This window comes from Parasteatoda tepidariorum, chromosome 2 (assembly GCF_043381705.1).
Source record: "Parasteatoda tepidariorum isolate YZ-2023 chromosome 2, CAS_Ptep_4.0, whole genome shotgun sequence".
NCBI classification, from domain to species: domain Eukaryota; kingdom Metazoa; phylum Arthropoda; class Arachnida; order Araneae; family Theridiidae; genus Parasteatoda; species Parasteatoda tepidariorum.
Genome location: NC_092205.1, coordinates 90,813,755 through 90,838,304, shown reverse-complemented (window position 1 = coordinate 90,838,304; position 24,550 = coordinate 90,813,755). Strand labels below are relative to the sequence as shown.

At 34.4% G+C, this 24,550-nt stretch overlaps 1 protein-coding gene across 1 annotated transcript; it reads left to right on the top strand.

The window, feature by feature from the left end:
• Nucleotides 1–160: 160 nt before the first annotated feature.
• On the top strand, nt 161–22,419 carry LOC107443214 (kelch-like protein 10). The gene is made up of 13 exons (XM_043043471.2): nt 161–291; nt 1,572–1,644; nt 4,109–4,259; nt 5,474–5,610; nt 8,697–8,883; nt 10,477–10,632; nt 12,373–12,471; nt 15,075–15,294; nt 17,638–17,807; nt 18,644–18,752; nt 19,731–20,063; nt 21,112–21,400; nt 22,282–22,419. The coding sequence occupies exons 2-13, from the start codon at nt 1,602–1,604 to the stop codon at nt 22,284–22,286; spliced, it is 1,899 nt and encodes a 632-aa protein (XP_042899405.2). The 5' UTR covers nt 161–291; nt 1,572–1,601; the 3' UTR covers nt 22,287–22,419.
• Nucleotides 22,420–24,550: the final 2,131 nt, after the last annotated feature.

Sequence of the window (24,550 nt, the reverse complement as noted above, 5' to 3'; positions counted from 1 at the left end):
GATCGAGATACCCACCTAACGTCACCTGCAGGTATCTCATTCTCTAAAAATGGTTTCTGAATAATGTCCCAAGAACATGAAACAAATCATTTTATTTTATGAGTTGGCTCCAGCATGGCATATAAAAAATCTCATTAATTTTCAAAATGTGTCTTTTTATTATATACGGTTTCACAAAATTGTTTTTATATTTATTATTCAAATTTTAATTAAAAAAATATTTAATTCTCTCTGTAAATTTAGGACAATTGCGAGAAAAAATTCATCAATCCGCTGTGCTATAGAATCAAAGTAACACATTTGAAATTAATTATTATTATTTATTTAATTTCAATTTTCAGGTTGAACAATATTTAGGTTATACTTCTGTGTATGCTGTTAAGATACATCAAAATTTTAGAAATTTTAACTGAAGAAATGAAACCTATTTGTATAATAAAATGCCAATGTCTAAAATGAGATTTTAGCAATATATGATGCTAAATTAATTTTTTATAGCTGGTTTATTTCGGAAAAAAACTCAAAACATAAACCCGAGAAATTCATATGGACAAATATTTTTCTTTTCCTTGATTAATCCATAAAATTATTATTGATAGCAAAATTTTCCTAATGCAGTTTTTATTCAAATTATTTAAAAAAATCTTAGTTAGCTTATTAAGTATTTAAGAAGAAAAATTAATATTTTTACCCTGACTCTTATCTTGTAATTTTTGAACATTAATATTCATCGAAACTCATCTCATCTGAACATCAAAACTCATCTGAACATTAAATATTTATCAAAATTGATAACAAAAAGAAAAAATGATTTCTGAAACAAAATAACACAGCGAACATGCGTACTTATTTTGAAATTTATGCAATTTTTTAGTGACAACTCCACTATTTGAGAATGGATTTATTTTTTTTTATATTATTCACTACATCTCATGCTATATTTCAACGTGTCAAAATTTCATTGTGAATTGCTGCTGTTTGGCTGATTTTGTAAATAAACATATTTTTCCTCTCGCTTCAACTCGTGAAATTCCTATACAAAAATATATCATTTTGCACTCCTCTATGTTTGTTCAATGATCGTAGGTTGCACATATTTTTTAATCAAGAGGATGAAATGCAGAAATTGCATTTTGTTTTGCGAGTTATTACTTTCTATTCAGTCTGGAGACAATAGTACATATATTCCTATAGTAAGTATGAAAAACTTTCGTACTTCTGAGGGTATTTTTCGGCTAGCCAAGTACTCAAAAGTTTATACATATATTAGGGAGACCGGAAAGTAATGTCCTTTCGGTGATAAAATATTCGTTAGTCTTAAAAACCAATTCATTTTTTTTTATCCATTTTGATTAATTTTCGATCCGGCATTGAAAGGTTGTTGCCAACGAGGGTGAATACACTGTTGATTAAAAATAAAGTTTTGATAGCAAATATCAAAAGCACCGAAACGACATTAATTTCGGGCTATATATATATATATNAATAATATAAATATATATTATCTAATCACTCTTAATTATATGTGAGTAAAACAATTTCGGCTTAAATGTGCTTTCTTTGTGATTAAGGTTCATGTAATTCAGCGACGTGGCACAACGATGGATTTCAGCCTGCATTCCATAATTTTTGATGTGAGTAATGGTAAGACACGTTATGTTTATTGCCTATAATAGGATTATCCTATTATATTGCCTATTATATTGCTATCCTATTATAATGCTTTATTATTATTGAGGAATCCTGTTATATTGCCTACAATAGGATTTTTCATAATAATAGGATTATTTTTTGTGAGGAGGATAAAGATTTGGTTGATGGTCACCCGCACTCGCTTTATTTGCATAATGGGCTAAGATTTTAGGAAGGATAATAAATTGAAGTGATGTTCCTGTTGATTTTTTTTTTAATATTCAGACCAGAGCCTTGGGGACTCATGGCATAGAGCATTCGCTTACAATGAGGTGAACCGGGTTCGAATCCCAGCAATGGATGGTCGATACGAATTCCGGACCTGGCTTGCAGTGGTGGATGGATCATGGGTTAGAGAAACCCTTGCCGTTAGGCTAACGGCGGGAGGTTTTAGTGGTTTTTCCCTTCATGTAAAGAAACGACAATTTTTCTTAATACTTGATCTAAGAGTTCCTTTGTCTTCTGGATTGGGTTTAAAATTACAAGAGTACGGAGTTGAACATTAGTAGTCGTAAACTCAAAATTGGGTCGGCTGCTCAACGACTGATATAAAATAAAATATAGCTGTCAAAATAAATAAAAAAAGGTCCTTTATTTCACTTTTTTTTCGTATAATATTGCTCTTTTCAACAGAAGAAAAATGAATTCCTCTTTAACTCTCTCAGGAAAAGGGGAAAAAAATGTTTTTATAGTGAGTGGCCATATTTTTTTAATTTCGCTGTAAACATACAATTATTGTATCTTCAATATTAAAATTTTGTCGATGATTTGGAAACTTTTCATATTAGAGGACTTTTCGTTAGAGGCCTCGCAACTTGTTACATCGAGCTTTTACTGTAACATTTAATTAGTAAATCAAAATTTTCTCTAATTGTTGAAAATGCCGTTAGCAATAGCAACATTAAATTTGATAAAACTTGAAAGTAGCTTGTTTCCTTCGCAATTAGAACTTAAATTTACGCAAATCTCAATATTTCATTTTAGATACTCCCTCTGAAAAAAAAATGAAAAAATATAGATATATATATCGTGTTTCTTTCTCTTTTTTTCTCAAATAAAAGTTAATTTTCTTAAATCGTTAAAATTGTAGAATTAAATATCAACCTTATTAATTGCAAACTTCTTTTAATTTTCCAGTATAATATTATCGTGAGTACATCCATTTTCGGGCCCATCCTTGGCAATTAACAAACCAAACGCTCTTTAGTACTGCAATTAGAACGCACTATAAAACGAAATCCTCTTTTTACTCTTTTACCTCAATTTGTGCTTCTGTTTTCCTATTTTGTAATAAGGCAATCTTATTACGAAAATATTTTAAATCATTCCAGAAAATTTTTCCGTAGATGTAAGTCGCTACTTGCTTTATAGATTTTGTTTTACGTTTTGTAATGTTTTTCCTTTACATTTTATTTTAGGTTTTTTACGTGATTTTTATGATCTTAATGCTTTCTATTCTAATTTGTTTTAAAAAGTTTTCTTGACTGCTCCTCACATTATTGTATTGATATTTTTTTTGGCTATATTGATACAATATTAGAAAGCGCTCCCTTTTGCCGACATAATCGTATGAGCAGAGAAAAAGATTATACAATAGAGAACCGATTATCCGGAACGATCGGGACTATCGCTATTCCGGATAACTGATTTTTCCGGTTTTCTGAATCGCTACAAAAAGCCGTTTTTTTAGTGTTGAACAAAACTAAAAAAAAAATATTTGGAAATAATCTTAAAAATAAGAAAAAACGGTGAGGTAATACACTAATGATTATTTCTGAAATGATGGTTCGCGCGCAGGTCGTCGGGCTACCGAAGCGGGTGTGCCATCCCCTCCGCAGAGGATCAAAATTGTGATGGCATGTCTTCGGATCATCCTCCGGGATGTTTCCCAGACCGTCGCCAGTAGCCCGTTGTGCAGCTCTAGTGTGACGTAAATTAACAACAACAACAACAACAACTGAAATGATGGTAAGGTAAACATCTTTCAAAAAGGAAAGAAAAATCCTAAAATCTTATGAGGAAAATTTTTTTTTTAAAAATTGCGAGAAAATTTATCGAATTTCGTTCCGGTTTTTTGGTTTTCCGGTTTTCTGATTTCCGGATAACGGGTTCTGTNAAACATCTTTCAAAAAAGAAAGAAAAATCCTAAAATCTTATGAGGAAAGTTTTTTTTAAAAAAATTGCGGGAAAATTTATCGAATTTCGTTCCGGTTTTTTGGTTTTCCGGTTTTCTGATTTCCGGATAACGGGTTCTGTAGTGTACCTTTTTTTCAGGATTTTTATTAATTTTTTTTTAATAATTTTCTTTTTCTCTTTTTTCATTATTCTGTAATTTTCCCCATGTTTTCTCTACTTTTTGAACTAGATTTTTTTACCTTTGCAGCATATTTGAAAACTTTGTGTTCCTCTTTATTAGATGAAGAAGTAACTGTTCAGAAACTCCTTCCCGATTCTAAGGCTGAATTCACGAAAAAAGCACATGAACTGTGGTCGCAGATGAAAATGCAAAAAAAGATATGGGATGCCGTGTTACACACTGAAGACGAAGGTTGTTTATTGGTGCAGAAGCAAGTTTCGCTTTTTTTCTTCTTCTTTTCATCGTTTTATTTCTTAAGATTCTAAACTTTTTCAGCTCATTATCATTAATTTCAAAAACCTTATTTTTATGAGCTCTGGGCCCAAATGAGATTATTTCGAGGTTTGTAGTTTCGAGACCTTCTAATCTGAATATAGAAGATTGTGTATCAATGGATAGTTGACTAAATGTAAACAATAACAAGCTTCCTTAAACTGGAAGAGTCCCGTAGTGGACTGATCGAGCCTATCTTGGTAGCAAATATTCCACTCTACGTGTTGTTTCTTCCAAATTTCTACCCTTTAACCTCTTGCTTACGGNGTGCGATATGGGTCCTCGTTAAACTGTTCTACCGTAAAGTGCTCGACTTCGCGTGCAGCTCGTCTGGCTACTGAAGCGGGGGTGCCACCCGCTCCGCAGAAGATCAAAATTGTGATGGCGTGTCTTCGGATCATCCTCAGGGATGTTTCCCAGACCGTCGCCAATAGCCCATTGCGCAGCTCTAGTGCGACGTAAATGAACTACAACAACAACAACAATAAACTGGAAGAGTCCCGTAGTGGACTGATCGTTAAGTCACGGTTCCCGCCAGATCACCGAAGTCAAGCATCACTGGCTGCGGTCAGTGTGCGGGTGGGTGACCACTTGAATCAGTCGGCGTAGGGACCGAGGGTGTGCGGTATTGGTCCTCGTTAAACTGTTCTACCGTAAGGTGCTCGACTTCGCGTGCAGATCGCCGGGCTACCGAAGCTGGTGTGCCCCTCTGCAGAGGATCAAAATTATGATGGCATGTCTTCGGATCAATTGTGCAGCTCTAGTGCGACGTAAAGGAACTACAACAACATATAACACTTTATATAACGTTATCACGAGCCTATCTTGGTAGCAAATATTCCACTCTACGTGTTGTTTCTTCCAAATTTCTACCCTTTAACCTCTTGCTTACGGTGCTTAGCATGATGAAGCCATTGTGGTTCACTTATTGTACTAGCCGTAAGCAAAGGGTTAAAGGCGGGACCTGTAAAAACTGAGATGAGAATGAAGTGAGTGTAATTATGAGCGGCTGCGATCGAGTACTTTTATCGATATTTTTGGCGAAATGTCTCAGAGAAGTCATTTTAATCACTCGGTTAGTCATTTTAATGAGAATTGGAACTAAGCTTAAGTAGCATCAAACTGCTTTTATATCTTCTTTTTCTCTTGAAGGGCTGTAATGTCACTGTGTAGTCCATACTTCAGAGCTCTCTTCACTTCAAAGATCAACAAACACCCCCGTAGAGAGTTCAGAATACCAGGAATTGGAACGGATATGCTATCACTCATCATATACTATGCTTATACAGGTTAGAGGTTTTTTATTTTATAACAGCCGAGACACTTTTATTTTATAACAGTCGTTGAACAGCCGGCTCAATTTTGAGTTTACGACTATCAATGCCCAGCTCCGTAGCCTTGAAATTTTGAACCCAATCCAAAAGACAAGATAACTCTTAGATCAAGTATTGGAGGAAGTTTACCTTCGGGGAGGACTTTTAGAGGGAACTAAACCGCATCTACGTCACATGGTGAGGAAATCCACGTAAACCTCCCATGGTTAGCCTGTTGGCAAGGGGACTCTATCCCATGATCCGTCTACTGTTGAGAATATTTTACGTCATCACTGCGATCGGTGCAGGCCGAGTGCAGAATTCATATCGACCAGCCACCACTGGGATTCGAACCTGGTTCACCTTATTGAAGGCGAATGCTCTGCACCCTGAGCCACCACGTCTCAGGTACGGCTTTTATTTTATAACAGTCGTAGAATAGCTAACCCGATTTTGGGTTTGCGACTACTAATCTTCAACTCCGTTGCCTTGTAATTTTGAACCAATCCAGAAGACAAGGAAACTCCAGGATCAGTACCCCCAGAGGTATGATTTATTATAGGAACACGGAGAACTTTGTGACTTGACAGATTTTTAACGTGCATCAATCACCATTTACTACACGGGGAGTCTTCGGCCGGTGGGGATCGAACCCACTACCTCTTGGCACTGACTGATCATTGAATCACTCTTCTTTATTTAATCATGTTGGCGCATGCGCACTTCATTGACACTGAAGCGTGCTTCACTTCGCGATGCACGCATTCTTACTTGATGAGTAAAGTTCGAGGCATCTCGCTATTATTAGAGAGATTTTTCATAGTTTCCTCTTAACCCTATTTGAGCTTTACAGCTCATGCGCAAAATTTCCCTACAAATCCGCGGGGCAAAAGACTAGAAAATAAAGTTAATGATTCGGTTAACGTAAAACAAACACTAGGCGAAATTTTACAATTATTGTTTTAAACTTACAGATGAAACATGCTATAAAAAGAGCAACAAAATAGGCTTAAAAACACTTATTATTTGATAAAATGAAATCTTGCCAACTGAACTCAAATTGCATGCAAGAATATTCGTAAACTTAAAAATGGATACGACGGTTTGAGAATGTTTCTGAAATTACAAAATGAAAGCGAATTGATAAAATCAACAAAGAAGTATTCATTTAGTCGACAAATTGTGGTATTTCTGATTATTTTATTTTTATTTATTTATTAATTTATTTATTGTGATTTGATTAGTGTTTATATTTAAACGTGAGCTTGCAAGGATATCACCTCTTACACCAGTAAGCCCCCACACGGTTTTTTATAAGTAGTCTGCGCAGACAATTTAAAAAGTGAACCAGTTGTGCGCATGAAACCGAATTCTATTTTAAGAATAATTGAGAGAAATTTTTCATATATATTTGAGAATTGAATCTGTAGTGATTGACAAGTGAATAAGACAAATCAATCAAATTCATAAATTAAGCAAATTTTTAGACATATAATTTTGCTACCACTTTCGTATTTTTGATAGATTTTGTATTAAATGGCTCTTTCGTAAACTGGTTTGTCTTCATAGTGGTCTGATCGGACTACCTCTAAGAAACCGTGTTGAAACTTTGGCAGTTATAGGAGGCGTTGGCAAGACCATAGAACACAGATTGCGGCTGCTGATTGATTAGACCATATAATTTTTATTCTCTGTTTACAGTCCCTGGCTAAACTATTAGATGCCCCATAAGATTCTACGTAAGATACTAATTAGCAGGTGATATTATACAGCTTTATTGTTTTTACGCGACTGAAACAGGTTTGCACTTGTTTACGTTCGTGTATCAATTGATTAAATTAGACGATATATAATATAAATTCGACGATTGGGTAAATTAGACGATATATAATATAAATATAGAATATTTATTTTATCAGGCATTATATTAATATATCTATATATATATATATATTTCTCTTACACGGCGAAAAAAAAAGTCTTATTACAACTCCCGGAATGGCAACGCTAGAAAATCGGCCAATGATTGCCGCTAAAAATGTCACATGTCAAATCTAGCTGAGGTGGCTGAGGCATATAGCGCTTTTAAAAACGGAAACTGAAATAACCAGAGAGAGCATTCTCACCAAATGTGATCTCTTCCGAAATTCACCCTATCAGCTGCGGCAATCTCATACTATTAAGCTAGGCAGAAGTGAGTAGTCTTTGTCGATAGATCTCTATTTTAGTATTTTGTCGAAAGCGCTTTTTTTCACGAATTTATATATTACGAATTTATTTGACGATTTTTGATTTATATCACGAATTTATTTGTTTTACTAGAATTTATTTGTTTATGCAGGTTTTTCCATTGCAATTCACTTATTTCAATTTTTAATAGACTTAATTATAGCCAAAATTTTAACCTTTTTAAAGAGATATCAGTTTTAGAAATTTTATCTTAAGATTTTATACTATAGCACATTTCTAATAGGTTTAACGAATTACATGTCATTTATTTGAATTCAAATTTATTTTAATGACTTAGTATTTACTAAAAAGATGTAATTTTTAAAAAAAAAAGTTGTTATATGGATTTGAATGATTGTTTTGAATTCTTAGAATTTTGTGCTTTTGCGATGTACCTAAGTTAGTAGCGAGCGAAGCAATTTTCGGGGGTTGGCGAGCGTTAGCGAGCAGGGGGAGCAGCCCACTTGTTATAATTATTAGACCAAATTATTAGACGCACTGTATTGTTTTATTGAATTTACAGGTACTGAATTTTACTGAATGTTGATATACATTAGCAGGCTTGTGGTGCTCAATTTAGGCTTATAAGCCTTCGTCAAGTAGAAAGACAGATAGAACAATTCAGAGAAGGACATCATGAAGAATACATCCACGGTTACGGCGGGATTCGAACCCGCTACCTCCACGCTTTGCACAGTTTTCGTAATTAAGATTTTACATAGAATATTATAGTGCGTCTAATAATTTGGCCAGGGATTGTATTTTGTTCACTTTTGAAGAAGATTACAGTGATGTTTAGATTGCAATTAGAACTAGAGTTTTGTTGACCACAGGTAAAACCGGAGTTACGGAGGAAAACGTGGCAAGTTTACTTCCAGCCGCGGACCAGTTCTGCGTCGACGGAATGATAGAAGATTGCAGCCATTTTTTAATCGAGAGGATGAACTACGAGAATTGCATCGGCATCGGACAATTTGCGAGATGTTACTTCGTATTTAGTCTGGAGACAACAGTATATTGGTATAGAAAACTTTGGTACTTTTTAAGAATCACTTTATCGGATGCTCAACTTAACGTTTGTTCTCTATTGAATTGCGACAGTGTATATGTTTCCGGCAAAGTTTGAAATCCGGCGTTCTACAGAATGCCTAGGCATTGTATATAACGCCTAAAACTAACCGGCAATGTATTAAACGATTTATATTTCCCACATTTCCTAGGCATTCTATAGAATGCCAAATGAGAAACCGGCAAAGTACAAAATACATCTCCAATTCTTTTCGTAATGTAATTCAAAATGTCATTAAAGCCTGCCATGTTGCAACAAGTAGGTTAATTTCTTATTTTTTATATGAAAATTTTGTTTCCCTTCCTTTTGTTCCAAGAAAGGCATAAATTATGTTTTGTACAACTTTCATTTTACTTCACGCATTTTGAATTAATTTTGAATTAACTCTCAATATTTTTCAGAATAACATTTTCATTTTTGAGAAATGAACATCATTTACACAATAACTCCATCAGGACGTTTTGTTTCATACTCTGCCTAAATAGCGTTTGTCATTCTATAGAATGCCTAGGTATTGTATACAATGCCCAGGGAAAGTACGTAATACTTCTCATACTTCGTACCTTGCATAAAAACAACCGGCATTATATACAATGCCTATGCATTCTATAGAATGTCAGCGTTACATACTTTGCCTGTATACATATAGAAAAATGTACAGGGGCATGATGGAGTAAAAAAAATTCAACACTTGATAATTAATTTGAGAATCAGTAATTGTTAAACAGGTAGTAAAAAAACGCGTAGGCCGCTGAAATGCAACAACAGAAAAGAACCCAAAAAAGGCGCCTGGTCTGAACCAGTGACTGCTATAATGTTGTTTAGGAACCTTTCTTTTGCTCAAAATGAATGGCAGAGCTCAGTTAAATGAAGGTGACATTTTAGTAAATTTAAATCAATCTTTACAGTTGATACTTAGGACATGAAGACTAGGTCATTTATTTTAGGACATTTCCAATTGGCAAATTCTATTAATCATTAACACTCATTTAAGTTGCGTACTTCATGATATTCGTATTCTCGGCGAGTAATTTGATAGCCAAAATACCTAGGCTATCCTTAGATTATTCCATGGCTCTTTATTGACATATGCACCTCTAACATTCTTTTACTCCAAAATCACTCAGATTGTCTTTTTGGATCTTCGGTTATTTTATTTTATTTTATTTTATAACCGTCGTTGAACAGCCGACCCAATTCTTGGGTTTACGACTACTAATGTTCAACTCCGTAGCCTTGTAATTTTGAACCTAATCCAGAAGACAAGGAAACTCCTGGATCAGTACCCCCAGAGGACAGATTTAACGTGCATAAGTCACCATTTACTACACGAAGAGTCTTCGGCCGGCGGGGATAGAACCCACGAACTCTTGGACATGGGCTCAGTGCCCTACCAACCAGGCTATGAGTAACTTCTTTTTTACAACGTTTAAAGTGTATTTCTCATTTTATATGATTATTTTGAATTGTAAATGCTGGAATGCTTTTGACTTAGAAATTTTTTCCTCTGTAATTTGCTATTTATTCTATTTCAATTCTAAAAGGTACTTGATGAGCCATTTTGTAGAAGTAGTTCGGAAGAGTGAAGATTTTTTGGAATTGCCTCTGCAAGATGTTATAAAATTGCTGAATTCTGACAGAATCAATGTGCGCAGCGAAGAAACAGTTTGGGAAGCCGGCATCCGTTGGATCGATCACAAGTAAGTGAATTGATAATTTACAAAATTCTTACAAATTGTTACAAAATTAATACAAAACAAGCAACAATTTTTTTAAAATTGTTTTAATACAATACCAAATAATGCAAGTTTTGAATTGTGTCAGTTAATATTTTATTAACAAAGATTAAGTAAAAAAATTATCTTCAGTTAAAAAAAATTTTTACGATGTTTAAGTTAAATAATAAAAGAATATTAAAATATTATTAAGTAATTTTAACATGAAATTACTTTTAGATAATACAAGTTTGTTAATGCAAGTTTAAATAATAATGGTGTGTAAGAAATTTTTGATTTATAAAAATACGTTTGACCGGTATGGAGCGAAGTATGCCATAAGAGCCTAAATTTCCAGCCATTCTCCTATTGGTGCATTATTTCATATATCACAACTGCCCTCAAGAATTTTGAGATTTAGAAAGGAAAGAATTGTTGAGGAAAGAATATGCTTAGAAAGGAAAGAATTTTTGAGGAAAGAATATGCTAAGAAAGGAAAGAATATGCTAAGAAAGGAAAGAATTGCTGAGGAAAGAATATATGTTTAGAAAGGAAAGAATTGCTGAGGAAAGAATATGCTAAGAAAGAAAAGAATTGTTGTGGAAAGAATATATGTTTAGAAAGGAAAGAATTGCTGAGGAAAGAATATGCTAAGAAAGGAAAGAATTGCTGAGGAAAGAATATGTTTAGAAAGGAAAAAATTGCTGAGGAAAGAATATGTTTAGTAAAAAAAGGATTTTTTATGTCTAATTTTATAACTAACTAATAATTAACACTAAATAGCGTGTTTTAAGAGTACCATTAAGATTTAATTCATCTGAATTTTTTAATCTTTTGAACCATTAAAGTTGAGTTTTAGTGTGTAAAAATTCGATCATTACCTCAAAAAGTTTTTAAAAAAATGATTCACTCTTAATAATTTTTGACTTAATGATCGGATCTTCACGTACATGAACTCATTCGTAATGATTCAAGGAGTGACCTCAAATTAGCTAATTGATTAGTGCAGACGATATTTCAATTTACGAAATTAGACACAAAAGGTTTCTTTCTCCAAAAAACACCTTTTTTTGACCAATTTATATTTCTGACCCTCAAAATATAAGGAATAGCTGCAATCTGGAAATATGGTCCCAATAGTTTGGTCAGCAGACTGGTCCAAAAGTTAGACCCATTAATATTAATTTTACTTTTTGTGTCATATTTTTAACAACATTATAAAAATCGCATATCCAAATATGATTCCAAGCAAAAAATAATTGTTAATAATAATTTACTAAGTTTTATTATTTAATTTAAAAACAGACAAAAAAATTTTGAATTGCAAGGTAATCAAATTTTATCATTTTAAGGAACATAATTTTGCATATCAAAATACAAAATTTGAACAAAATTGGTGGAACCTGAAAAATCAAATTTTAACTATTCAACTTCTTAAAAATTCGACTTTTCGTCTGATTTTGATCAAATTTTATAACCCAAATATTGGAATCATATTTTCCATTTTGAGGGTAGGGAATTCAACTCCATCAAAAAAAATTTATGTTTATTCGGAGAAAGTAAGTTTTTGTGTCTGATTTCGTAAGTTTAAATATCCTTTGCACTAAGTAATTATCAGGTCACCCTTGAACCATCATTATCTAGTTCAATTTTTAAATCAAAAGTTATTCAGGTGATTTCTTTTTCTTTTGCTCATAGTTGTATATGTGTGTGTATTGTTATTAGGGTTGATGAGAGGCGGCAATACATTGATTCTATAATGAGATGTGTCCGACTTGGTTTACTTGACACTCAGTACTTCATTGAAAAAGTCAAGAAGCACCAGTAAGAAGCACCAGTTCTTCTTTTAAAAAAAATCATATCTATCTATTTTAAATTTTCAATAGTAACGTTAAGTGAAGTTATTGTGGGATATTTTTAAAATTGCAAAGCATGCTTTATCAAAAAATCTTTTTTATATTGACAAGTAAAAATATATTCCATGTGCTGCGGAAATTTTTAGAACATATTGTCACAAATACAGCCTTGGACGTATAACTTTATGAAACTTAATTTATCATCTTAAAATATGAATGAAACATTATTCTAACTCACAGTAAACACATTTCATTTTTATATTTTATATTATAACAGTCGTTGAACAGCCGACCCAATTTTATGGGTTTACGACTATTAATGTTCGATTCCGTAGCCTTGTAATTTTGAACCCAATCCTGAAGATAAGGAAACTCCTGGATCGAGTATTGGGAGAAATTTGCCATCGTGGAGGACTTATTGATGGAGCTAACTCACATTTGCGTTACACGGAGAGAAAGATCACGAGAGCCTCCCACGATTAGCCTGGCAGCAAGGGGACTCTAATCCATGATCCGTCTACCACTGAGGATATTTCACATCAGTACTGTGGTCGGTGCAAGCCGGAGGCAGAATTTGTATCGAATGGGATTCGAACCTGGTTCGCCTCATTTGAGGGCGAACATTCTGTCTCCTGAGCCATCGCGACTCACAGTAAACACATTGAATATAGATGCAATTTTAAAATTATCTCTAAACATTTCAAATGCAACTTTTGGGAGCCGCAGGAGATGGCTCAGGGGATAGAGTGTTCGCCTTCAAATGAGGTTAACCGAGTTCGAATCCCAGCGATGACTGATTGATGCGAATCCGCATCCGGCTTGCACCGACCACAGTGACGTGAAATATCCTCAGCGGTAGACGGATCATGGGTTAGAGTCCCCTTGCCGTCAGACTAACCGTGGGAGGTTATGGTGGTCTTCCTCTCCATGCAACGCAAATGCGTGTTGGTTCCATCGAAAAGTCCTCCACGAAGGCAAATTTCTCCCAATACTTGATCCAGGAGTTCCCTTGTCTTCTGGATTGGGTTCAAAATTACAAGACTACGGCCATGTAATTTACATATTATATATTATACATGCATATTATATATTATACATACATATTACATATTATACATACATCTTTACATATTACACATATTATTGGGTTTACGTAGCAGTCGTAAACTCAATAATTGGGTAGGTTGTTCAACGACGGTTATAAAATAAAAAAAAAAGTGTAATTTTTGGAATTTTTTTAAAGAAAAATAAGAAAAAAATATCCGAATTAAAAGTATTAATAATTTTTGTACAGTTCAAGAGAAGTATTTTACACCTAACTAAAGGAGATAAAAAAACTAAGTTGATAAGTCTAATACTCATAAAGTTATGAAAGTCACAAGTACTAATATTATACTTTTTAATTTATACCTTTAGACGTATGAAATCCTCCTAATTTTGAATCTATTGTTTACTTTTGGTTTAAAAAAAATACATAAAATACGCAACACCTCATTTGTCAAGATGGTATACAAGAGGTATGAAAAGGTATCAATAATATGCATAAATGCAAAAAAAAAATTTTTTTTTTAAACACGAAACTTCTGAAAACTCCAATTGGCTTGGTTCTGATCACTTTCAGTTTATAGAAAATAATGCACAAAATTCACTCGTCTGCACTGCTGTGTCAGACTTGTAAATAGAAGTACAAAACGTTTGATTTAATACAAATTTAATAACTTTCGAGTTTTATTTAATTTCATTCAATTTAATGCATCTTCCTTGTTTAGATTGACAGTATATACAAAATTGAGCATACTAATTCTCCACTAACATCTGTCTTGGTTTTAGATTCATTCGAGTCAGTATAAACATAAATAAATAGAATTAAATCGTTATTTGCCTGTATGGCAAACTTTATGCTTTTACCCTCACCCCTCAGTATCTTGCGGCTCACCTGGTGGAAGGGAGCAACTCTTAAAACAATTTTTCCTGCTTAATTCCGTATTGAACCTATTATTATGTGATATGGTTCACATCATTTCCCCCCTTTCCATCTAGCTGTATTGAGTACAAGGAGACCTAGTCAAACCTAATTAATTCTGTATAGAGCTTCTTTTATGTGATACTGCCTACGTCATTTTTTCCCTTTTCCATCTAGATATACGGAGAGCAACGAGACCTAGTTAAACCTAATTATTTCCGTATTGAACAACTTTAATGTGATATTACCTACATCATTTCAGGCCCTTTCCATCCAGCTATATTGAGAACAACGAGACCTAGTTAAACCTAATTAATTCCGTATTGAGCTACTTTTATGTGATATGGCTTACATCATTTTCTCCCTTTGAATCCAGCTTTATTGAGAACAACGAGTCCTACTTAAACCTAATTATTTCCGTACAAGGAGACCTAGTCAAACCTAATTAATTCTGTATAGAGCTTCTTCTATGTGATACTGCCTACATCACTTTTTACCCTTCCATCCAGTTATATCAAGAACAACGAGGGCTAGTTAACCTAATCAATTCCGTATTGAGCTACTTTTATGTGATACTAACTACATCATTTTTTACCCTATACATCCAGCTATCTCGAGAACAACGAGAGCTGCGACGACATAGTGATTGAGACACAGGGATTTCTGTATGACGTGGCAACGATATCGCAGAAAGTGGCAGAAGTAGAGATGCCGATACTTGCCATTCCACGAATACCATATGCAGTCCTCTTCACAATCGGAGGATGGAGTGGGGGTCCAACAAATGTTATAGAGACGTATGACGCAAAAGCAGATAGATGGATAAAGGTAAGATGACCCTTATTTTCCGAATTGCATGATTTAATGAGTTTTTCTGGTCTCTCATAAAAATGAATTCAAAAACCCTAATGAACGAATTATTTGCAACAGCCGAAAAAAAATCACGAAAGGTTTAATATAACTAATTTCTGATAAATTGCATCCAGCAAAATATTGAGCTGCTAATATTTGAAAGAGCGTCGGTGCAGTCCAAGAAATTAATGTATTCTTTACAATCGATCCAAGCAATAATCATCAAATCGAACCGAATCACTTATTTCGATTATAACTGTACGTCTTCAAGGAAGATCAAATGGCGTTGAGAAAAGCTGTGGGAAACGACATCAGTCAGCTATGCCAAGCCAATCAGGATCAGGAAGATCAGGAAGCCTATGCCAAGGCAACCCAAGAATAAGATTGTTATTGTTGCTGTTGTAGTTCATTTACGTCGCACTAGAGCTGCACAATGGGCTATTGGCGACGGTCTGGAAAACATCCCTGAGGATGATCCGAAGACATGCCATCACAATTTTGATCTTCTGCTGAGGGGATGGCACCCCCGCTCCGGTAGCCCGACGACCTGCAAGCGAAGTCCAGCACTTTACGGTAGAACAGTTTAACAAGGACCAATACCGCACAAGAATAAGATTGTTGTTGTTGTAGTTCATTCACGTCGCACTAGAGCTGCACAATAGGATATTGGCGACGGTCTGGGAAACACTCCTGAGGATGATCCGAAGACATGCCATCACAATTTTGATCCTCTGCAGAGGGGATGGCACCCCCGCTCCGGTAGCCCGACGACCTGCACGCGAAGTCGAGCACTTTACGGTAGAACAGTTTAACGAGTACCAATACCGCACACCCTCGATCTCTACGTAGGGTTATCGAAGTAGTCACCCACCAGCACACTGACAGCAGCAGTGATGCTTGACTTCGGTGATCTGCTGGGAACCGTGTCCTAACGATCAGTCCAATGCTGGACCCTTGGAATAAGAAGGGAGTGCTAAGATTCTTTTTCGAATAAAAGTGTATTATTCCTGCTTTCAATTGTCTTACAGAAAATACTATTGAGAAAAATTCTTTTATCTTATTTATCAAAGTCTCGCTTATCCTCCGACATGCAATTTCGAGTTTTGCCTTGGGAAATTTAAAACAATTCTATATACGTTTTTTTTTCTGTTTGCCACATGCAAAATTGTTTTTGTTATTAACTCTGCTAGAGAGCTACGACAAAGAAATTTTTGTTGAAAATCTAGAACTCATCTCTTTGTGATGATTCGGAGACAATACTGGACCATTCATGAATTGTTCAGGTTATTAATCCACAGCCATCTTAATGACCACCTCCGCATATTAGTCCACAGCCGTCATAATAACAAACGCATAAAACTAAACCTTGGTAAAGGCCTGGTTTCTTAAGACAAATGTCTTCTCTGGGCGTCAGCGGAAAGTAGACGTACCGCTGACGCCAACAAAATACTGTTTTGTTAGCTCAGCGTGAACAGTCGGTCAAACGCAGACATTATCTCGCATTGCGCATGCGTTAATAACGTAAACAAATATTTGTTTTTAATTTGTATTGATTTTGTTATTGTTGAGCAGTGCTTTAGAGAACAAATAATGAGTTTGTCCAAGAAAAAAAACATAGCTTAGCTAAATGAAGAGGAAGAAGAAGCTATGTTTAATGTTAAAATCAAAATCTTCTGATTTCAATGCTCTGTTGGATGTTGTCCGCCATTGCTTCTGTTGTTAACGTTACGTTATAATCCAACTGCAGTTGATTCGGACGTCAGTCGTCGTTCAAGCTAAGCATTCGATGACGTATGCTGTCCAACTCACAAATTGACCAATCAGGGGTAAGCGCTCGCTTCAAGCTGACGTTTTGTAACGCCGACCTGTCCTAAGAAACCAGGCCTTAACATGTATTGCATGACCATAATTTAAATTAGACAAACCTTGTGCAAATACGGATTAGTTCAAAATTATAAGATAACGGACGTTGATAGTCGTAAACTCAATAATGGGTTCAACGCCTCTTTTAAAATGCAAAATAAACTCTTGAGTTAATTTTATATCCTCATTCATTTCTTCAACATTCTCACTCACTTTTTTTTAACTTTTAAAACGCATTTTAAATGACTGTTTTGGTTTTTTAATCATATTAGTCCAAAGCCGTCATAATGACATACGCATAAAATGAAACCGTGGTTACATGTATTGCATGACCGTAATTTAAATTAGACAGACCCATGGATTGGTAAACGATAAACACACATTTTGATGGCCAAATAAAATAACTGCATACATGTTTTTTAAAGATAAATTGAAAAGGAATAAAGTTTGTTTCAGGTACGTATGACAGATCCCTTTGGTCCTCGAGCTTACCACAAACTGGCGGTCATCGGAACTGACATCTACGTCATCGGTGGCTTTGATGGTCTTAACTACTTCAACGACTGCCTTCGGTTTAATGTTGTCACTAAAGAATGGTCAGAAGTGGCTCCGATGCAATGCAAAAGGTAATAATCCTTCAAGGAACACTCTACGCGTTCAGCTAGAATTAAACTTTTCATGTTACCTTCGCTTTTGGGTAGCATAGGGATATTTTTGCACCAGTGGTAAAATATATGTAGTACCAATAAAACTAACGCTTGGAAGATTTCGAAAGTATAAAAAATAAAAACTTTTTTATTTATTTATTCAAAAAAAGCATAGAAATGAAAAGTTAGGGAGATAATTGTTAAAGTAATATTTCAATTTACATGTCACAAGAAAATGCTTCTAGCAATGTTTCTCTAATAAAACTTTTTGGTTGGAATGTAAGGTCTAGCACTGTTTGCACACAGCAGCACCGTAACAAATTAGGAAAAATGGTCTTATTTTAATTTCAGTGGAAAATGCTTCGTAAGAGGAAAAATGCTTCGTGTGGGAAATGCTTCGTGTTATAGGAATTAATTCCATTATTCATAATTTGAAATAAAAATCTTGTATAATAAAAGCATTGTTTGTTTTTTTTAAGAAAAAACGTTTTTTACGTACATAACATATTAAAAATCATTCAATATAATATTTGTTCTAGAGCTATAGTTTGTAACTAAGAAATAGGAAAGAAATGTTAATTATTTTTAAAAAGTTGATAATACTAAATACAATTAGTTGAAGAAGTGTTTTAACTGATATCATTCATTAACTATTAATGTAACTTAATAATTTTATTTAATAAACTTTCAATATTATATTTTTATGAGAGTATCGATATAATGGGTTTTTTATACCTTAAATATCCTCAACTTGAAAATTGTCATCTATTGTGAATAGTTTCAGAACCTTTGTTGAGATGAGTATGTTTTCGTAGGTGTTACGTAAGTGTAGCTTGTTTGAATAACGTTATATACGCGATAGGAGGCTATGATGGACATTATAGGCAGAATACAGTGGAGAGATACGATATCAAGACAAATCAAGTAAGTTTTTTCAATTCCTCACTTCCATTTTGTTTCAGATTACTTCGATTTGAAATCCTGCTACCGTCATTTTAATAAGTTAACTGAAATTAACCGTCATTTTAATAACTATCTAACTAAAAATTTAAGATGAACATGAGAATTCTTGGCCATAGATGGCGCCACTGGAAAACAAGAACAATCGCACCCCTCTGCCTTAACAGGCATATGCCAACAACAACAACCGTTGTTGAACAGCCGACCCAATTTTGCGTTTACGACTACTAACGTTCAACTCCGCAGCCTTGTAATTTTCAACCAATCCAGAAGACAAGGAGCCCCCTGGGCCAATGCCCCCAGAGGAATGATTCGTTATGGGAACATGGAGGACTGTGTCACCCGACAGATGTANTATATATATATATATATATATGGTGTTTTCAATAAAAGAAACAAATTAGATAATTTCTGAGCTCAAATCTGCTGTATTTCATAAGATATTAATGTTATTTTGTAATTCTGGTGAGTTTGAAGTGAAAATTTGCTTTTGTTATTTACAGATATATTGTTAAAAAAGGTGACATGGTTGCTAGATTTTGAATAACTCGCTTTTTTTGCAGTCTTGATTGGGCCCCTTTCCATTTGTTTACTACTGTTTGTTCGTGTTGCAAGCTGTGTACCATTTTACGTTAGTGTTAGCATATTGTTCGAGGAGCAAGATTAAGTTTAATAATAAGTAATCAAATACCACGTTTGCAAGAATCTTAACACAATGATCACGAGCCAAATGGCTTTAAAATACACCGGAAACAGTAACCCGGAAGTATAAGTGGCATACAGCTTGCAGCTCTTCCTAGTGTTGAGAACACCATCCATATACAGACAGATAGAGAGAGAGAAAGAGATTATTAATTATTAAGAGATTTCAACTAAGCAGTTATCAGTCCTTATATATAATATATTTTATAATCTAGAATTGATTCTTTTTTTTTATTAAAGTGGACATTTGTTGCCCCCATGAATGTTCAGCGGAGTGATGCGGATGCTACAACTTTGAACGATCGTATTTACGCTGTGGGTGGCTTCAGTGGCAATGAATGTTTGGCGTGCGGGGAATATTACGATCCGATTACTGACCAGTGGTCACTTTTAACTTCTATGAGTCAGAGAAGATCTGGAGTGTCTGTCATAGCTCACCGCGGATGCATATTTGCTCTGGGTGGATTCAACGGTCTGTCAAGGCTTAAAGATGGGGAAAAGTATAATCCCTTAACAGATGAATGGTATAATATTGCGGAAATGAGTTACCCAAGAAGCAACTTTGCCGTCCAAGTGAGTATTCATTGCTTTAAACAATCCACAGAAAATCCTATCCCTAATGATGGAATCGTATCCCTAATAATCATCCCTAATTATCCCTAATAATGTCATATAAAGGAAGGAGACTTTTGAATGGTTAACTTCATAGAGTGATGTACGATAATTATTAACAAGAAGTACAAAACATTTAATCTTAAAATAAGGAAAAAAATGGAATGAGAAAAAAAAAAAGGTTTAGCTCTTACATGCATCTATATGCATGTAACTATAAAAATTTTCTATATATGTCAATAATTTCTCTAAATTATCAAAATTAAAATTTTATAAATAAAATTCGATCTTTTATTAAGCATAAACTTTGAATTATTCATCATAGTATAATTATTTTGCGCACATCTAGTTTTGGGCCAATTCAAGTTAACTGACCATCAAATGCGGTTCTGTATTAAGGTAAGAAAAAAATACATCCCACTATACTCTATTTGCGCTTTTATTTTCATATTTTGTAATCTGGCAAACTTGTTACGGAAATATTTTAAATAATTTTTGAAAAATGTCGGTAAAAGGAAGGATTTTTGAATTTGCTTCTCGGTTTATACGTTACATTTTGTGTTTTATTGAGTATTTTTCTTGAATTTTTATTTTCTAATTTTTACTTGATATGTTTTATTTTATATTTTTTGTTTCATATGTTTTATTTCTCTTTCCTTTTTCTATGTTTCTCACACTGTCGTATTGATATATTTTGCTTTAGCTATATCATATTAATACAATATCAGAAATTATACTGATTTTGCAGACAATCGTGTGGGGTGATGAAGCGATTATATCTTTTTTTATTTTGTTTTTCGGCTTTCTTAAAAGTTCTTTTAAAAATATAAGACATTTAACTTTTTAATATATATATAAACACAAAGAAGAAGAATAGAAGAAAATTAAATAGAAAGATTTTAATAGGAAAACGTAAAGGTCTTCATCAGGACACATCCTTTACAATAAATGCGATATTTCTGAATAAGGAATAATTATATATATATATATATATATATCTTTGGTGTAGGTACTGGATGGAATGATCTTTGTAATTGGTGGATTTGATGGGGCGACAACGATCGGCAAAGTAGAATGTTATGATGATCGTGAAAACGAGTGGTACGAAGCAACATCTATGAATACTTCTCGGTCTGCCCTGGCCGCGAGTGTGTTGCCGAGGCTGCCTAATGTCGACGATTATATCTACAAGAATAGGAGTGGTCTCTTGGAAGAGTTACGTCTGAAAGTGAGACATCAAACAGAAGGATCTAGAAATCGATACAATGCTTTTATGGATTATGGAGAACTCAGATTAGGCAAGTGTTTCGCCATTTTTTTTAAAGAAACTATTATTTTTTTCGGAGATTCAGTCTTTTTAAAGCTTATAAAATAGGTTTTAAAAAGGATTTTTCATCCTTTAACAAATTCGTGTTAATCCAAATGGACATGCGATGCCGGTTATAATTTTCTTTTCAATCATTTATAAATGTACAATATTATATTACGTTTTTCGGTTCTTTATATATTAGTTGAATACTCGTTCTTAGAGCAGGGTAAAAATAATTAACACTTTCCTTTAGATGACAAATATGTGTTTCTGGTATAGTTTTTGCTGAAAATAACAAAATCGTAATGCTTTTCTTTTTTTTCCTGCCGGTCAGTGTGGTGAACTGGATTCGAATCCCAACGATAGCTGGTCGATACGAATTTCGCATCTGGCTTGTACCGACCACAGTAATGACGTAAAATATCCTCAGTGGTAGACGAATCATGGGTTAGAGTCCCCTGGCCGTCAGGCTAATTGTGGGATTTTTCGTGGTTTTCCTCTCTATGTAACGCAACTGAGGGTTAGTTTCATCAAACATTTTCCGAAAAGGCGAATTTCTCCATATATTCGATCCAGGAGTTCCCTTCTCTTCTGGATCATATTCAAAATTATAAAGCTACGGAGTTGAACATTACCAGTCGTAAACCCAAATATTGGGTCTACTGTTCAACGGTGGCTATAATCATTATTACTGGCAGTCTACAGTTCACTTACTTTCTTATGTTCATATCACTATTATTAATTTATGATGCTCGTCTATGAAGACTAAAGTAAAAAGGAAAATAAAAATTCACTGAAAATTAATAAATATACCATCTTTTCTTTCACTTATTTCTTTCCCTTTTCAATTTATTTATTTTGTTTCGTCAGGTTGACAGTGAGGGGAATGTTATAGTTGAAGCTCCGAGACACATGAAGAAAGATGCTATTACCTTTGATCTAGCATGTAGAGGCTGAAGTTATAGAGAAGAATAAAAATCAGCAAAAACTGTTAAACGGCCTACAATCATTTCATTTGAAGTAAAACGTAAAATAAAACATCAAATCTAAAAATAACTGCTCTATTTTCTTTGTAGTGTATCTACCACTACAAAAATTCAATTCTGTTGTTGTTTCTAATGCCACTTGCCACACGGACAAGCCTGCTTGTTGAAACCGAGCAATTTAAGACAGAGTTTGCCTTTCTTTTTTTTCAGTGGCGCCATCCAACGGCCAAGAATTCGTCTTCAGCCACACGCACGTCACTGCCCGTTTTATAGGGCGGACCCATTCACACATCCATTCATTCATCCACATGTCGTAATTTTGACCTGAATCGGAAAACGATCGCTCTCCAATCCAGTACCCCCAGAGGTATTGATTTGTTATGGGAACATGGAGGACTTTGCGACTCGACAGATTTAGCGTGCATTAGTCACCATTTACTAAACGGGGAGTCTTCAGCCGGCGGGGCTCGAACCCACGACTACTTTTTCACAGATGAATGTCGATCAACATTCATCGATATGACTCTCCCCACATTGGTGACCCTTGGGCGTGATGTGAACATGCCTACCTTGGCAGGACTGCCCACTACGATTTGAACACGATGAATAGTCCGCATTGAACCGTTGACTTACTGTTTGTGACTGCGACATTGTCCTCCTCACGCTGTTGCTTCTCAGTCTCGATCACACGCGACGTACAATGTAAGCACTCGACTACTAGGGGCAACACGAGAGCGACCTCGACCGTGAACTTAATACAGCTTTCACAATCAACACTCTAAAAAGTACGGTGATCTTAATACAACTCTCCGGGGTTTTCACACAACTGCTATAAATCAACTAGTGGTATCCGTTCATCGAATTCTATCTCAGATATAATTCCGGTGTAAATTTTTTTCTTAATTTATTATTCAAATTGAAGCTCTCTTCCTCACACTTTAAAATTCACATCCTGTCTTTTCATCTATTTTTTATTCAATTATGTATTAATTACCATTTTGTCGGTTACCCCATTAACAAACTCGTGAGAAAGACTTTTTCCCTAGCCCTATTTAATAGACCAATTCTATATAACCATAGACCGATATAATAGTCCTATATTATATATATAATAGACCAATTTTACGAAGATTTTCCTTATTCCCTAAAACGAAACATTTTACGGATTTACTTTGTAAGATTTTCTCTAACTTTTATCAAGGAGCACAGTGATTTTGTGACACTTTGATAACTCACTCGAGTTATTATTAAATAAATTTTGCGTTCCCTGGCAAACTCCTCAAACTCGCTGGCAACATCTGTTATTTTTCGCCCTTCTTCGATCTTTCCAATAATTCGGCCACACTTAAAATCATCTAAGTGATATCGGGAAGACATGCCGAAAATTTCAAGTTCGTCAACTAAATCTTTCCTGTAAAACTTTGACTTGAAACGACAACTCTCCACCCGCGTCAAAACCTTTAAAGCTCTTATCAGCGCTATCACGTGATGAACAGACGTGGGAAAAAAATTTGCATACGCATACCTCTTCTTGCTATATCCCGCACTTATTCTAATTTTCCACATTTTGCTTCCTTTCATTTTGTGGTTGCTATGGATGATAGCGTTATTCGTCCTTAACAATTGTATACGCACGTATACGCACTCATACGCGAGTGAGATTACGTCCGCTAAAGTCAGGTTTTATATACAGTGCCTGGCCAAATTATTAGACGCACTATAAGATTCTATGTAAAATCTTAATTATCTGGTGATACTCTATACAGCTTTCTTGTTTTTGCGCAGCTGAAACCGGCTTGCACTCGTTTACGTTCGTGTATTAATTGGTTAACATTGTAATGCAATACATTCAAAATAAATACAAATGGGAAGTACATAAAAAAATCTCCTGAATAAAAACCCATTACATGTATGTTTAAATATAAAAGTATTGCATACAAACTCGTGCAAAACATGTCATTATTAATGAACTGCAATGCGTCTTATAATTTGATCTAATTATTATAATATACTAATATAATACCCGATACAATAAATATTCTATATTTACTTAATATATCGTCTAATTTATCCAATCGTCATATCTATATCTATATTATATAAAACGCTAATACATACGTATGTATGTATGTATCAATAAAACCTTCTTTTTT

Coding starts and splice junctions, on each gene's coding strand:
- LOC107443214 (XM_043043471.2), top strand. CDS start 1,602: ATGGATTTCAGCCTGCATTCCATAATTTTTGATGTGAGTAATG. Junction 4,260..5,473: donor GGTTGTTTATTGGTGCAGAA/GCAAGTTTCGCT, acceptor TTTCTCTTGAAG/GGCTGTAATGTCACTGTGTA. Junction 8,884..10,476: donor CTGGAGACAACAGTATATTG/GTATAGAAAACT, acceptor CAATTCTAAAAG/GTACTTGATGAGCCATTTTG.